This window comes from Macaca nemestrina, chromosome 1 (assembly GCF_043159975.1).
Source record: "Macaca nemestrina isolate mMacNem1 chromosome 1, mMacNem.hap1, whole genome shotgun sequence".
NCBI lineage: Eukaryota > Metazoa > Chordata > Mammalia > Primates > Cercopithecidae > Macaca > Macaca nemestrina.
In genome coordinates this window covers 171676916-171690796 of record NC_092125.1, presented here as the reverse complement: position 1 = coordinate 171690796, position 13881 = coordinate 171676916, and the positions used below count along the sequence as shown (strand labels likewise).

General features: G+C 38.6%; 1 protein-coding gene across 6 annotated transcripts in view; it reads left to right on the top strand.

The window, feature by feature from the left end:
* LOC105495168 (PATJ crumbs cell polarity complex component) overlaps nt 1-13881 on the top strand; it is a 428227-nt gene that overhangs the window by 240236 nt on the left and 174110 nt on the right. For all 6 annotated transcript variants that reach the window (XM_011764431.2, XM_011764430.2, XM_011764432.2 and 3 more), the window contains one exon: nt 5919-6115. In XM_011764431.2, the coding sequence (XP_011762733.2) occupies nt 5919-6115 (197 nt within the window). The remainder of the gene's footprint in view (nt 1-5918; nt 6116-13881) is intronic.

The window sequence follows — 13881 nt, the reverse complement described above, 5'->3', positions numbered from 1 at the left end:
TCCTGGGTTCAGGTGATTCTCCTGCCTTAGCCTCCCGATTAGCTGGGATTGCAGGTGTGTGTCACCATGCCAGCTAATTTTTGTATTTTTTGTAGAGACAGGGTTTCACTATACTGGGCAGGCTGGTCTCGAACCCCTGACCTTGCTAGTGATCTGCCCGCCTCAACCTCCCAAAGTGCTGGGATTACGGGCATGAGCTACCACGCTCAGCCTAAGTATACCCAGTTCTTTAATGTTTCAGGGTTGGGATTTTTTTTGCCGAGTTTTATTCTGTTGAGCTTATTTCATTCTCCCACAAAACAGAAAACAATACAAAGAAATTAAGGAAAGCTGAATAACTTATCTGTTAGCATTTAGGCCAAGAAAGTCAGAACAAGCTAGATGCAGGATTATTGGAAATGTCAACCAAAACGAGGCCTTGGCATGATACAGTAGAAAGTGTAGCTGACCAGTGGGTTGAGAATTGGCGAGAATATCTATACTATTCAGTATAGTTTGCAGATATTAGTTGTTTTTCCTGACGACACACTAAAATAAGCAAGTAACTTCAGCTGTTGGTATTTTTCTCAATGCTCTAACTAGTCATATGTGTGCTTGTCTCTGATGATAGATTTTCAGGTCCTTGAAAACAAATTCAGTATTGTATTCCCTTTGTATCACAAGCCTGGCCTGAATTTGGATTCAATTCATATTAGTTCATTGAATAAATAGGATTATAGTAGGGTCACAAAAAGCATTGACTAGAAAAATACAGCTGCTGGTTTTGGCCAGGCATGGTGGCTCACGCCTATAATCCCAGCACTTTGGGAGGCCGACGCAGGCAGATCACGAGGTCAAGAGATCGAGACCATCTTGGCCAACATGGTGAAACCCCGTCTCTACCAAAAACACAAAAATTAGCTGGGCGTGGTGGCGCATGCCTATAGTCCCAGCTACTGAGGAGGCTGAGGCAGGAGAATCGCTTGAACCCAGAAGGCGAAGGTTGCAGTGAACCAAGATCGCGCCACTGTACTCCAGCCTGGCAACAGAGTGAGACTCTGACTCAAAAAAAAAAAAAAAAAAAAAAAAAAAAAAAAAAAAAAAAAGAAGAAGCTGCTGGTTTTAAAAGTTAGAATAATAAACCTATAACTTAGTCCCTCAGTGGGATGTTGATAAGGGAGCCAATTTTTTTAGGGTCTTTTAAGCCACTTATGGGGTTCTTTTTTAAATTGTGGTAAAATATACATAACAAAGTTTACTATTTTACCATCTTTAAGTGTATTGTTCAGTGTTAAATACATTTACATTGTGCAACCATCCATCTCCAGAACTTTTTTATTTTCGCAAACAGAAACTACAGAAAGGGTTTTGATTCTACACTTTACTAGCACACAATTGTAAAGCTGTTTCAGTGGCCTACATATCACGGGACAAACACTTGATCCAGTGGTGGCATTTCTCTGCACCTGCAGATGTTCCAGGGTCTTCTCCTTGCCTCAAAGAAGAGACTCGGTGGAGAACAATGTTAGTCTCTTCCTCTAATGGTTCCCACCAGAGGGCTGTGTGGCTTTTCTTCATGCCATCATGGGCAAAACTGCTTTCTTTCTTAAGTCTCCATTTTTCTTAAAACAAACAAAAAGTTAAATAGAAAAGAGCAACTTTGTCACCAACTTAAGACTAACTGTAAACCTCAACATAACTATATCATGGAAACAAAAATCATGTGGGTTTGTTTCCCCTAACATTATTTGGATCCTATCTCCCAGGCATTTTTAGGAAACATCTACTTTTAGGGTAACAACCCCATTTTACATAAGAAATCTGGGTTCATAGAGGCTTAGTAATTTGTCCAAGGAATCAGAGATATTAAGTGTCTTAGCTTGTGTTTGAACTTAATTGTGACCCTAACCCTTATCCTTTCTATTCTGCCACAGAATGTGGGATGCTTCAGCCTCCCAAAGTGCTGGGATCACAGGCATGAACCACCATGCCCAGCCTCATTTCAATGTCTTTAATAGCTACTAGTTCATCACAGTTTTACATTTATTCTTGCACTAAATATTGTGTTTTAACTTTTTTGAGAAATGTATCTACATCATATAGATTTAAGAATGTACCAACTTACAGTTTGTATTGAGGTACTATCCATAATTTTATTTAAAAAACCTGTCTGCAGTTATTTTTCTCTTTTAGTTCTGTAATTTTTTAAAATTTATTTTTAGAGATGGGAGTCTCATGCTGTAGCCCAGGCTAAAGTGCAGTAGTACAATCATGGCTCACTGTAGCTTTGAACTCCTGGACTTAATGATCCTCCCGCCTCAACCTCCGGAGTAGCCAAAATTATAAGTGCGTGCCGCTATGCCAGGCTAACTTTTCAAACTTTTTGTACAGACAGGGTCTCGCTATGTTGCCCAGGCTTGTCTCAAACTCCTGGGCTGAAGCAGTCCTCCCAAAATGCTGGGATTACAAGCGTGAGTCACTGTATACAGTTTTGTAATTTATTTTTATCATCTATTTTTTTCTCATTAAGTTTTTAAAGAGCCTATCTTATTAATGTTTTCCAAGAAGTAGGTTTTAATTTCATTGAACTTCAGAATGTATTTTTATTTTGATTTGTTTGTTGGTGATAGTTCTATATTCATTCATTAGCAGATGCCCTTATCTTTGCTATTTTCTGTCTTCTTATTTCTTTGCATTTGCTATGTAGCTATTTTTCCAATTTCTTGGTTATAATGCTTTTTTTTTTTTAACTTTTCTTGTTTTCTGGTAAATTCTTCAAAATTATAAATTGCCTTCTAAATTCTTCTTTAGCTGTGTCTCCCGAGTTTGACATCTAGAATTATAATTTTTATTCAATTGTGAATACTGTATTTCTTAATTTTCTGTTTAAAATCTTGGGTTTTTTACTAATATTATTTCTAAACACCTGAGGTTTTTAAAGTTATCTTTTTATTGTTAATTTATAATTTTTTTGTTTTATTGCATTGTATTTCAAGAACACAGCCTGTGTAATATTGAGTCTTTGAGAGCTATTGAAGTTTCTTTTATGGCCCAATATGCAGTCTGTTTCTGTACTTGGTCTGTGTGTGATTTGCAAAAAATGTGCATTTTGTGTCTGTCAGGTGTAGAGTTATCTTATATCTACTATTTTGAGTATTGTCTTGTTAAAGTTATCAACGTCTTTTTTTTAAAAAAAAAAAGATGCTTTATTACTTTCTGAGAGAGGTGTGTTAAAATTGGTGTTTCGTGTTGTTTTCTTAGCTGTGATATCATTTCTTAACTATCTTACTATGTAAGTCCAATAAACAAAGCAGATGAGAGCATAAGTGCTCTGGTTGAATCTGGAGAAAAGATCTTAAATGGAGCCTCCTCTCAACGCCCCCATCCTGGGGGACTCTATGGCACCTCTGCAGAACCCGTAAAATGGAATATTATTGCTGTAAACAGCCTACCAACTAACCTTTCAGTCTTATTTCTGATCACCCACCCACTAGTCCAGAGAATTTCCAGTTTGCAGACAGCAGCTACCTATGTTCTCCTCCCTATCCCAGCTGCATTTTCCTCTTGCCATTTCACCCACCAAGGTTCTTTATCACATAATCAAATTGCGTACCATACTCAAGACTGCTTAAATTTTCCTAATTCCAAAAAATATTTTCTAGCCATATCCATTTTTGGAATTCTAAAAACAATTACTGGGGCCAGGCATGGTGGCTCATGTCTGTAATCCCAGCACTGTAAGAGGCCAAGGCGGGCGGATCACCTGAGATCAGGAGTTTGAGACCAGCCTGGGCCGCATGGTGAAACCCTGTCTCTACTAAAAATAAAAAAATTAGCTGAGTGTGGTGGCGCACACCTGTGATCCCAGCAACTCAGGAGGCTGAAGCACAAGAATCTGGGAGGTGGAGGTTGCCGTGACCCAAGATCGCACCACTGCACTCCAGCCTGAGTGACAGAGCGAGACTTCATCTCAAAAAATAAAATAAAATAAAAGCAATTATTGGTGGCATAATTAATTTAGTATTTATTCACTGATCTAATTAATAAGTTAGTATTTATTCAGTGACCAGCAGTCGTAATGGTTGGGAATTTAAAAAATAATTGCAGTCGTTGAATATTTGTTGTGTTAACTTTATCTCTCCTATTATGCTGTGTGAGCATCTTTATTGTAATGCATGTCTTACTCGTCTCTATTCATTCAAGTACCCACACAGCATCTTGTTCTTGGTTGCCGACCAGCAAAAATGCCTTGTATTTATTCACTTCAGTGTAAATATGACTTAACTCTTTTCCTATGTAGTTAACAGTTTTGTGATCTTGCAAGTCCTTCATTTTACTGTATTTTGCTAAATATGTTCATTTATTAGTAACAAGCTTTGTTCAGTGAGAGTTCTTTAAGATTCTCTTCAAAATTCTTGTAAAGCAGATTTATTTTCATTCTAAAATAAGCCCCCCTTATGCCTTATTCTTTTATTATAAATTCATGCATAAAGTCATTTTTATGAGTTTAAATTTATCTACTCACTTATAAAGCAGTGTTTGTTGAGTCTGGTAAAGCGATGGAGTGGACTGGGCTGTCATCTTCCCCACTCTACCTTAAGACAAATGATTTGACTTGAGCTTTTAATTTGCAAGGTTCCCTCCTAAGGACAGCAAATGTAATATAAGTGAAGCATTAGAATGAGCATTTAGAGTTCCAAGAGTGTCACAGTCTACCAATTTGTTATTTAAAAGCTGTTGAGATGATTGCTTCCAGCCATGGTAGTAGACATGTAGCTTTTGAGTATGGTGGCACACCTGGCCTGATCTTGTGCTGTGTGGGGCACAGGACATGCTTAAGGCAGTGCTATCCTCACACTGATTTGTCAGTGTGGTTTTGCTGCACAGAACCAACACAAGTGAGACATAGCCAGCCATCTCCTAAAACAGGTCCTTTTGACCCTAACATAGAGGTAGCAAAGTGAGACAGAAGATGGAATAAGAGAAGTATAGAACACCTATAAACTATGAGCCGCTAAGCCCTTTAACATGTATGTTGTTTAATTTTCTCAACATCCATGAAATGGATAGTAACATTTATAGATGAAGAAGTGGAACCTCATAGAGATAGATAAAACAGTGTATTCATTGTTAGGTATTGAGTAAGTGGTAGATTTGTGGAATGAATTCAAATATGACAGCTAAACCAACACCCTTAATTCCTCTTGCTTTTGCTCCCATAACCCAGTGTTATTTGGTACCCTTCGTATTAATATATATTAATGTAATTATTTAATATATATTAATGTAATTATTTAGAATTAATTGTTGATTTTCTTTCCTACTGGACCATAAGTCCTAAGAGGAGAAAGCATGATTGTTTTGTTCAGCATTATCTCTCTAAGACCAAACACTTTGCTTGCCTTAAATCTGGTGCTCAGTTAATATTTTTGTTTCCGTTTGTAGTGCGGTTGGGTTGGGGCAGATAGGAAAGGGACCATGGTTTCTGCCACTTTGTGTTGATTGACTTAGGTAAGAAGAGTCCACAGAAAGTCTAGGCCAGTGTGAACCTGAACAATCAGAAGGTCTTATGGGTGAGTTAAACTTCTTAGCAGGAAATAAAATAATTTTTAACTGTAACCTACATCTAAGGCCATGCATGGCCTTAAGTACCTTCATTCTCAAAAATAAATTATTATAGAGGTTGGCACAGTGCCACATACTAGTAGTTCCAGCTACTTGGGAGGCTGAGGCAGAAGTTGGAGGCTGCAGTGTGCTATAGTCACGCCTGTGAACAGCCACTGCAGCACTCCAGTCTGGGCAATATAGCAAGACTCTGTCTCTTCAAAAACAAAAAGGGTACCGTGGTTGAGAAATCACAGTAAGGATGGGGAAATGCTGACATCTCAATAATACAGATCAAGCTACTCTATTTAATGTTTTAAAAATTCTTTTAATAGAAAAAATCAGACAAAGATATGCAGATCTGCCTGGAGAACTGCACATTATTGAACTTGAAAAAGATAAGAATGGACTTGGACTCAGCCTTGCTGGTAATAAAGACCGATCACGCATGAGCATATTTGTGGTGGGAATTAACCCGGAAGGACCTGCTGCCACAGATGGACGAATGCGTATTGGAGATGAACTCTTAGAGGTGAGAAGCATATGTTTTTAACTTGTCTTTTGGTGAAGTGGATGGGTGCAGTGGATGTTCTACAGGAAAATGAGGTGAAAGAAAAGAATGATGTCAAATTATATTTCCTTCAACTACTTAAAATCATTTTTCAAAGCAAGAACAGAAATGTTGCTTGCAAATGTTATTTGCTGCTTATGTGAAAACTAATCTCACAGAATATTTTAGAAGTTCTTCAGTAAAATATCATCGAAACATATTAAAACCTTTGTTTTAAATATCAATTTTTAAATATTCAAAATTAATTTGTTTGTATATTAACCTAATTTTGGTAGTATTTATCAAAATTCTCTTTGGGCTTTGAATTAATCATATGTGTAACTGTTATTGTTCTTCAGTTTTTTGGGGCAGGCAAGTGGGGAAGATGTTACAGCCAACAAGAGCCTGTGAACGTCTCAAAAATAATAGTTAATGTCTGTGAAGTTCAGGATATGGGTTAAGGTTACATAGGTTCTTTCTTTAGGAATAGAATAGACAAAAGAGAAGCTAAGAAGATGACTGATCCTCTTTAAATTACTCTAGATAATTTCATTAATAATCTGAAAAGGTTATTATTCTTCTACACTTAAATTCAAGGTATCTGTTCTGAGCTTATCTTAGTTTGATACTCATTTGGTTGTTCATTCACTCATTCTTTCAGCTAACACTTCTGAGTGTCTATTATGACCAGAAACAGAAAAAGAGATGAAGACATCCAGTTCCTTCATTAGTATAGCTCACAGTTTAGAAGAAGAAAACAGACATGAAAAGATATTTATATTACAAAATGAGAAATGCAATAATGATGATGATATGATGATGATGATGATGATGACAATAACTGCTAAAATATACCTGGTACCAAACAGAACAACCTCTTTTACTGGTGAGATCACAAAGTAAATGATGGTGTTAGGATTCAGTGGCAGGCAGTTTGACTTGTAGCTCTCTGTAAACCATTGTGCTTTAAGGCCTGTTTGATAAAATGTTCCAACTTTAGGACATTTAAGCGAGCTAAATCCCGGAGACGCTGAGTGTTAGACTGCTTACTTGAAATGAAGGCTTACTGATTTTGCATTTTATGATTTCCTCCTCAGACTTGACTCAGAATAGAATTTACAGTCATCCATAATTTTACTTGCCTAATAATAACTACTGCCACAGCTGGCCAGGTGCACCAGGAAGACCATCACCATCAACTCTTTCTTCCAATCGCTGGTTGCTTCTTCCCACTTAAAACCTGTATCTGCAAAGAAGTCACTTCCAGGAATACTTTTCTTTTCTTGTTCTTTTATGATATAGCATCCTGAATGGGACCCACATTGGGTCATAACCCTGACTAGCATAATCATTACATAAATAAAGTCAAAGATGACCTTATGTAACTAATATTATTCATTACCTCAGTTTGTTTCCTTTGGCTTATGTTTAGAGACTTCCTCAGAGATGAGACAAAAGTGATGGCGGTAGTAAAAATGATGAAAGTTAGAGCCAGTGTACTCAGTTATTACTAGCACTGCACATATGCATTGTACATATTTGTATTCAGTATTCTTAAGAACGCTTTATGGTAACAACTATTATTATCTCCATTTTATGGATGAGAAACTGGGTAAATAACATACCTAATATTGCAGAACTAAGTGACTAAGTGTGGTTAAGAACCCAGGCTTGCCAGACTCCAAGACCCATGCTACAGCCACTGAGGTATACTGTGCTCCCCATGGGACTTTTTTTTTTTTTTTTTTTTTTTTTTTTGAGACGGGGTTTCCCTCTTATTGCCCAAGCTGGAGTGCAATGGCGCGATCTTGGTTCACCGCAACCTCCGCCTCCCAGGTTCAAGAGATTCTCCTGCCTCAGCCTCCCAAGTAGCCAGGATTACAGGCAAGCGCCACCATGCCCGGCTAATTTTTGTATTTTTAGTAGAGACAGGCTTTCTCCATGTTGGTCGGGCTGGTCTCGAACTCCCGACCTCAAGTGATCCACCCACCTCGGCTTCCCAAAGTGCTGGGATTACAGGCATGAGCCACCGGGCCTGATCCCCGTGGAACTTCTTTAACCAACCCAGTTTGTTTAGATTCAGGAGATTCCTGATTTTTTATGCTTTCATCTTTAGGGAATCATGTATATTAAGTCACTCTGTTGTGTTATACATATCTAGACAGAGATTTCCTGTCTTGCTTGGTATATGGAAACACTCCAAAGGCTATAATTTGGAATATGAGGATTCTTGTTCCATTCTTTCTACCTTATTAAGACTCAAGATGGAATGTCCTGTGGTATCCAGAACAACAGGAGCATGGGTATTTTATTTCTCTGTCTGACATTTTATTAGACACTGGTAACAAATGAGCTGTTGCTGCAGAGTAATGAGAGTATTTTACGGGTCAAACACAAAATTCAGCACTATGTATGCGGCAGCAAGCACTGGACTCAGAAGACCTACCATAACTTGTCTCAATGCTTTTGATTATTGGTTATATTTCAGAAGTTGCTCAGCGTAATGTATGTAGGAGGTAAAGAGTTTTCCTTGTCTTAGACAGCAGAACATCAGCTGACATCAAATGTGTGAAGATTGTCCCCCACATGCCAAGCAGTTCTCCAGCTGACAGCAATTGAGTATCCTATGATTCAATTCAGTTCTGACACTAGGTACCTGGAGACAGCGTCAGTCCCACAGGTTAAGGGCTCAGTCCCACAACACTGTCTCCCACCACTTTAGAGGCCATTCGCAATCCCAGGTTATGACCTGAACTTCTGACCAACCAGCTCTTAATTGGGAGTTTCCATGAACCCCTACTCAGGTTTAATTTCCTAGGATGACTCACAGAAGACAGGGAAACGATTTACTTACATTTAGCCATAAAGGAAGTTAGGAAGATACGGGCAAACAACCAGATGAAGAGACAGATATACAGGTTGAGGTGTAAGTGAAGGGGAGGGCACAGTTTCCATGCCCTGTCTGGGTGTGCTACCCTCCAGACAGGTCCACATGTTCAGCAAGCCAAGAGCTATTCAAACCCCATAGTTCAGGGGTTTTTATTAAGGCTTCATCATGTAGGCATGAGCAATTATTACCTCATTCTCCCTGAGGGTCGGAACTGAACATTCCAAGCTTTTAGCCATGGTTTGGTCCTTCTGGCAACCATCTCCCATTCAAGAACCCACCAAGAGTTGCCTCATTAGAACAAAAGACACTCTTGTTGCCCAAGGAATTCCAAGGGATTAGGAGCTCTGTGTCAGGAACCCAGATCAGAGACCAAATATTAAAACAAAAAAAGATTTGAACTCCTGCTGGAATACAAAATCCTTGAGCATCTGCAAACTAAAAACTGACTCGAGGGTTTTTTTTCCTAGTCATTGGGAATGTAGAGCAGTGTGTCTTGCATGTCATCGGAAGAATAGATTTTTGTTTTGGTTTTGTTTTGGTTTTGTTTTGAAAATGACTCTGAACATTTATTTCCATTGCAATTTCTGTGGCTAAGAAGACTTAAACTTTACAAGTATTATCCTTTTAAGATCATTTTAATTTTAGTTGAGTGCAGAGGGCTTTTATAACAAATGTGCAGAAATTTTGGAGGGCTGTGATTTTTCCAGTATTAAACATGCATGCATTCATCTTGCAGTTTATTTTCTCATTGTGTCTGTATATATCGCTTTTCTCTGCGGCATGATTTCTCTTTTGATAATGCCCTTTAGGGCACAACTAGTTATCGGTAACTGAAAGTATCTTAATTATTATGGCTGCTTCTGTTTTTTCATGAACAAAGGTTATTCATATGTTAGCATATAGTTTCTTTGCACCCACTATTTATGTCTGAATCATTTGTCACAAGAGAGTGTGTGCTGATGAGATTCTAAGTTTGTGTGTTTAAACTTTTTTTTTGAGTGAGGGAAGAAAAAGCTGTATGCATTTCATTGCTGTCTACAGCTTTCTTTCAGATTATGTTCATGGGTTTGTGTGTATACAATATGAAGAATGATCTGAAGTAATTGTGTTGTATTTATGTTTTTTCACCAGTCTTTGATTAAATATAAAGGAGAACCCAAAAAAAAAAAAAAAAAAAAAAAAAGATGTACCTAGCACCTAGCACCCCTGTTGCTCAGGAAATTACAAGGGTTTTAGGAGCTCTGTGCCAGAAACTGCAAGCAGAGAACAAATATGTATTTCTGATTATATCACAATAGCACAGCATGGTGAATAGTTAACTGTTAATTAAAACAGACTTCCACCCCCTTAGAAACTTCAGGTATCTGTTTGCTAAGCTGGAGTCTGGAAGAACTCTGCTGGATAAAAAATAAGAACATTTTGCTTTATTGGACTCCTTCTATTCTTTCCTTTGACTTTCTGAATTTGGCCCTTTCATTGCAGTTCAGCAACTTCATCTTCATGCAGAGACGGAATGAGCAGAAAGATTAAACATACCAATAACTTAACTCCCCATCACTCCACAAAGATTCTGTAGTTAAAAAAAAAGATAACGAATACAAAAGATAACGATACAAATCGTTGGAATACAGATTCTGGCATCATGTATCTTTGGCTAATTGTTTATCTTCTCTAAGCCTCAGCTACCTCCTTTTTCAAATGGAGATTATTAATTCATTCAGCAAATATCTTACTGTGCATCTGTCATATAGCAGGCACTGTATGAACAAAGTGTAGATTCTCTATTGGTGAACAAAATACATAATACCTGCCCTCACAGAGCTTCCAGTCTAGTGATTGTACAGCATCAACCTCAGAAGATACTGTGGGAATTAGTAAGAGTATCTGGTACATAGCAATACCTTAATACATTTCGGATGATTTTGATTTTATTCATATTTTGTTCAGAGTTGTTTAGCTCAGTTCTTTTTAGTTCATATATATTAATGCCTTTGTCTCTGAAAGTATGTCCCATAGAGAAGTCATCTTTTTATTCCTTGATGGCTCCATACAACATCCTGAAGAGCTGGGAGAATGGAAAAATGCATATACAAGATTCTTTTTGTTGTTGTTCCCAAGTCAGAGTTTTGCTCTTGTTGCCCAGGCTGGAGTGCAATGGCGCCATCTTGGCTCACTGCAACCTCCGCCTCCCAGGTTCAAGCAATTCTCCTGCCTCAGCCTCCCAAGTAGCTGGGATTACAGGTGCATGCTACCACGCCTGGCTAATTCTTTGTATTTAGTAGAGACAGGGTTTCACCATATTGGTCAGGCTGGTCTCAAACTCCTGACCTCAGGTGATCCACCTGCCTCAGCCTCCCAAAGTGTTAGGATTACAGGAGTGAGCCACTGTGCCCAGCCCATATACAGGATTCTTAAGCATTTATAACCCATCTTCTCATTGGACTTTAGGTCAGGGATGATAGAGAATTAAATTAATGTAAGAACCATTTCCCTAATTTCTTTTTAGAGCTCAGAAAAATTTTCTTTTTTCTTTTCTTTTTTTTTTTTTTTTTTTTTGAGACAGAGTCTTGCTCTGTTGCCCAGGCCGGAGTGCAGTGGCGCCATCTTGGCTCACTGCAAGTTCCGCCTTCCGGGTTCACACCATTCTCCTGCCTCAGCCTCCCAAGTAGCTGGGACTACAGGCACCCGCCACCGCACCCAGCTAATTTTTTTGTATTTTTAGTAGAGACAGGGTTTCACCATGTTAGCCAGGTGATCTCGATCTCCTGACCTCGTGATCTGCCCTCCTCAGTCTCCCAAAGTGCTGGGATTATAGGCGTGAGCCACTGTGCCTGACAAAAAAAATTTTCAATTATTATTCTATGATATGTGAAGAATTTGTATATAGTATAATCCAGACTCCAATGTGCTTTTGAGTTGAGTATAGGAAATTGATTTAATGATGAGCCAAGAAAGCTAAAGCCAGTGTTATAATAGCTGTTCTTTGGATATTGCAGTGTAGTAGATTGTAGAATTATACTGAATTATATAGGAAGCATTTGCAAGTGGGCTTTTAGATTATACCTGTTGGGTTTCTGAGAGCAATCATGAGTGGTTGCTTTACCCCCTGACGCTGTTTATATGTATAGTCCCTCCCTCAATTGAAGTAAAATGCTCAGTATCTTGATTATTTTTATAACTTCATTGTTTGCATATATGATTTATCATTACTGTTTTGTCTCTATGGTATGGCTTTGCTCACAGTTTCCTTTTATTTATACCTGATCTTAATTCCTTCAGACCCTTAGATGAGGCTAATTTATAGAAAATAGCAAAAAGAGAGGTCAAGCATACATTGTGGCTTCTTTGAAGCCAGAAACTCAGCTTCTCTTTGAGAGCCCTGTGCATGACAGACTTTTGGTGTGACATTTGCTAGCAGTTTTGCTGTGGGACTGCACCATTACAGTGGAAGAGCAGTCAGCACATTCTGTCCATCAATGGCTCAGTTCACATACAAAAGAAATTTTACATTAAGCCCCTGAAAGACAATATGATTAAATCTCAGCTTCTTTACCCTTTACTTCCACGCTAGTAAGAGGGTTACTGAATTAATTTCAAAAGGCATTAACATATAATCACCATGTAGACTGGAATGAGACTTACGCTAGAGTATTGGCTTTCCCAAAGCAATTAGTCCCGGAAAATGCACAGGCCTGGGCATGGGGCTGTCATATGAATATAGGATTCATTTATCATCTTCCCTTCAGTGCAAATGTGGGAAAAAAGAGTTGATGGGGATGTGCAGGGAATTGGAGTGATTTGTCAGGTTCCAGAAGCAGCCAGAAGGAACAAAGTGGGTGGCACAAGAAGTGCACAATTGATCGGGCTAGTATATTGAGCTGTGTATCGTCTGGCTCCCAAGCCTTTTGAGATAGAAGAAGTGTGCAGTACATTCCCTTTGTATCATTTACCTGAAGGATAACCCAAGTAAAATCCTGTTATTTTGCACATGTGTAAAATGATATTTAAGAATCATGAAAAAATCAAAAGCATGAATGTGTCTCATATTTGTCACAGACAAAGACAGAGCTACAGGTAATCTCAGATCTCAGTGTCCAGTAATATTTTTTAATTTTTTTTTTTGAGACGGAGTCTCGCTCTGTCCTCTGACTGTATATATATGTGTGTGTGTCTTCTGACTCCGTGTGTGTGTGTGAACACAAAGTTTTTAATTTTTATGTAAGAAAACACATGGTTATTTTCCATTATTGTTTTGGTAATAATTTGAAAGGCTTTTCCCTGTACCAAGGTTATATTGTTTTGTTTTGTTTTGTTTTTTTGAAACAGAGTCTCGCTCTGTCGCCCAGGCTGGAGTGCAGTGGCCGGATCTCAGCTCACTGCAAGCTCCGCCTCCCAGGTTTACGCCATTCTCCTGCCTCAGCCTCCCGAGTAGCTGGGACTACAGGCGCCCGCCACCTCGCCTGGCTAGTTTTTTGTATTTTTTAGTAGAGACGGGGTTTCACCGTGTTAGCCAGGATGGTCTCAATCTCTTGACCTCGTGATCCGCCCATCTCGGCCTCCCAAAGTGTGGGGATTACAGGCTTGAGCCACCACGCCTGGCCCAGTAATATTTATTTTATAAGAGAAAAAACTGAAACCATGAAAGTTAAATGATTTGCCCAAGTATACATGCAGCTGCTTTATGCAGAACTCCTGCCAGGAGCCCTTACCAGCACCACTGTCTCAGCAGTTTATCCGTGACTCTCTGCTTGCTGCCAGTGAACTGTTTTTGAAATCTTCTGGAAAACTTAGATATGTTTGGAAGTACAGTAGAGTAGTTAATAAATCACTAGCTTCTGCATATGTATGGATAAGATTG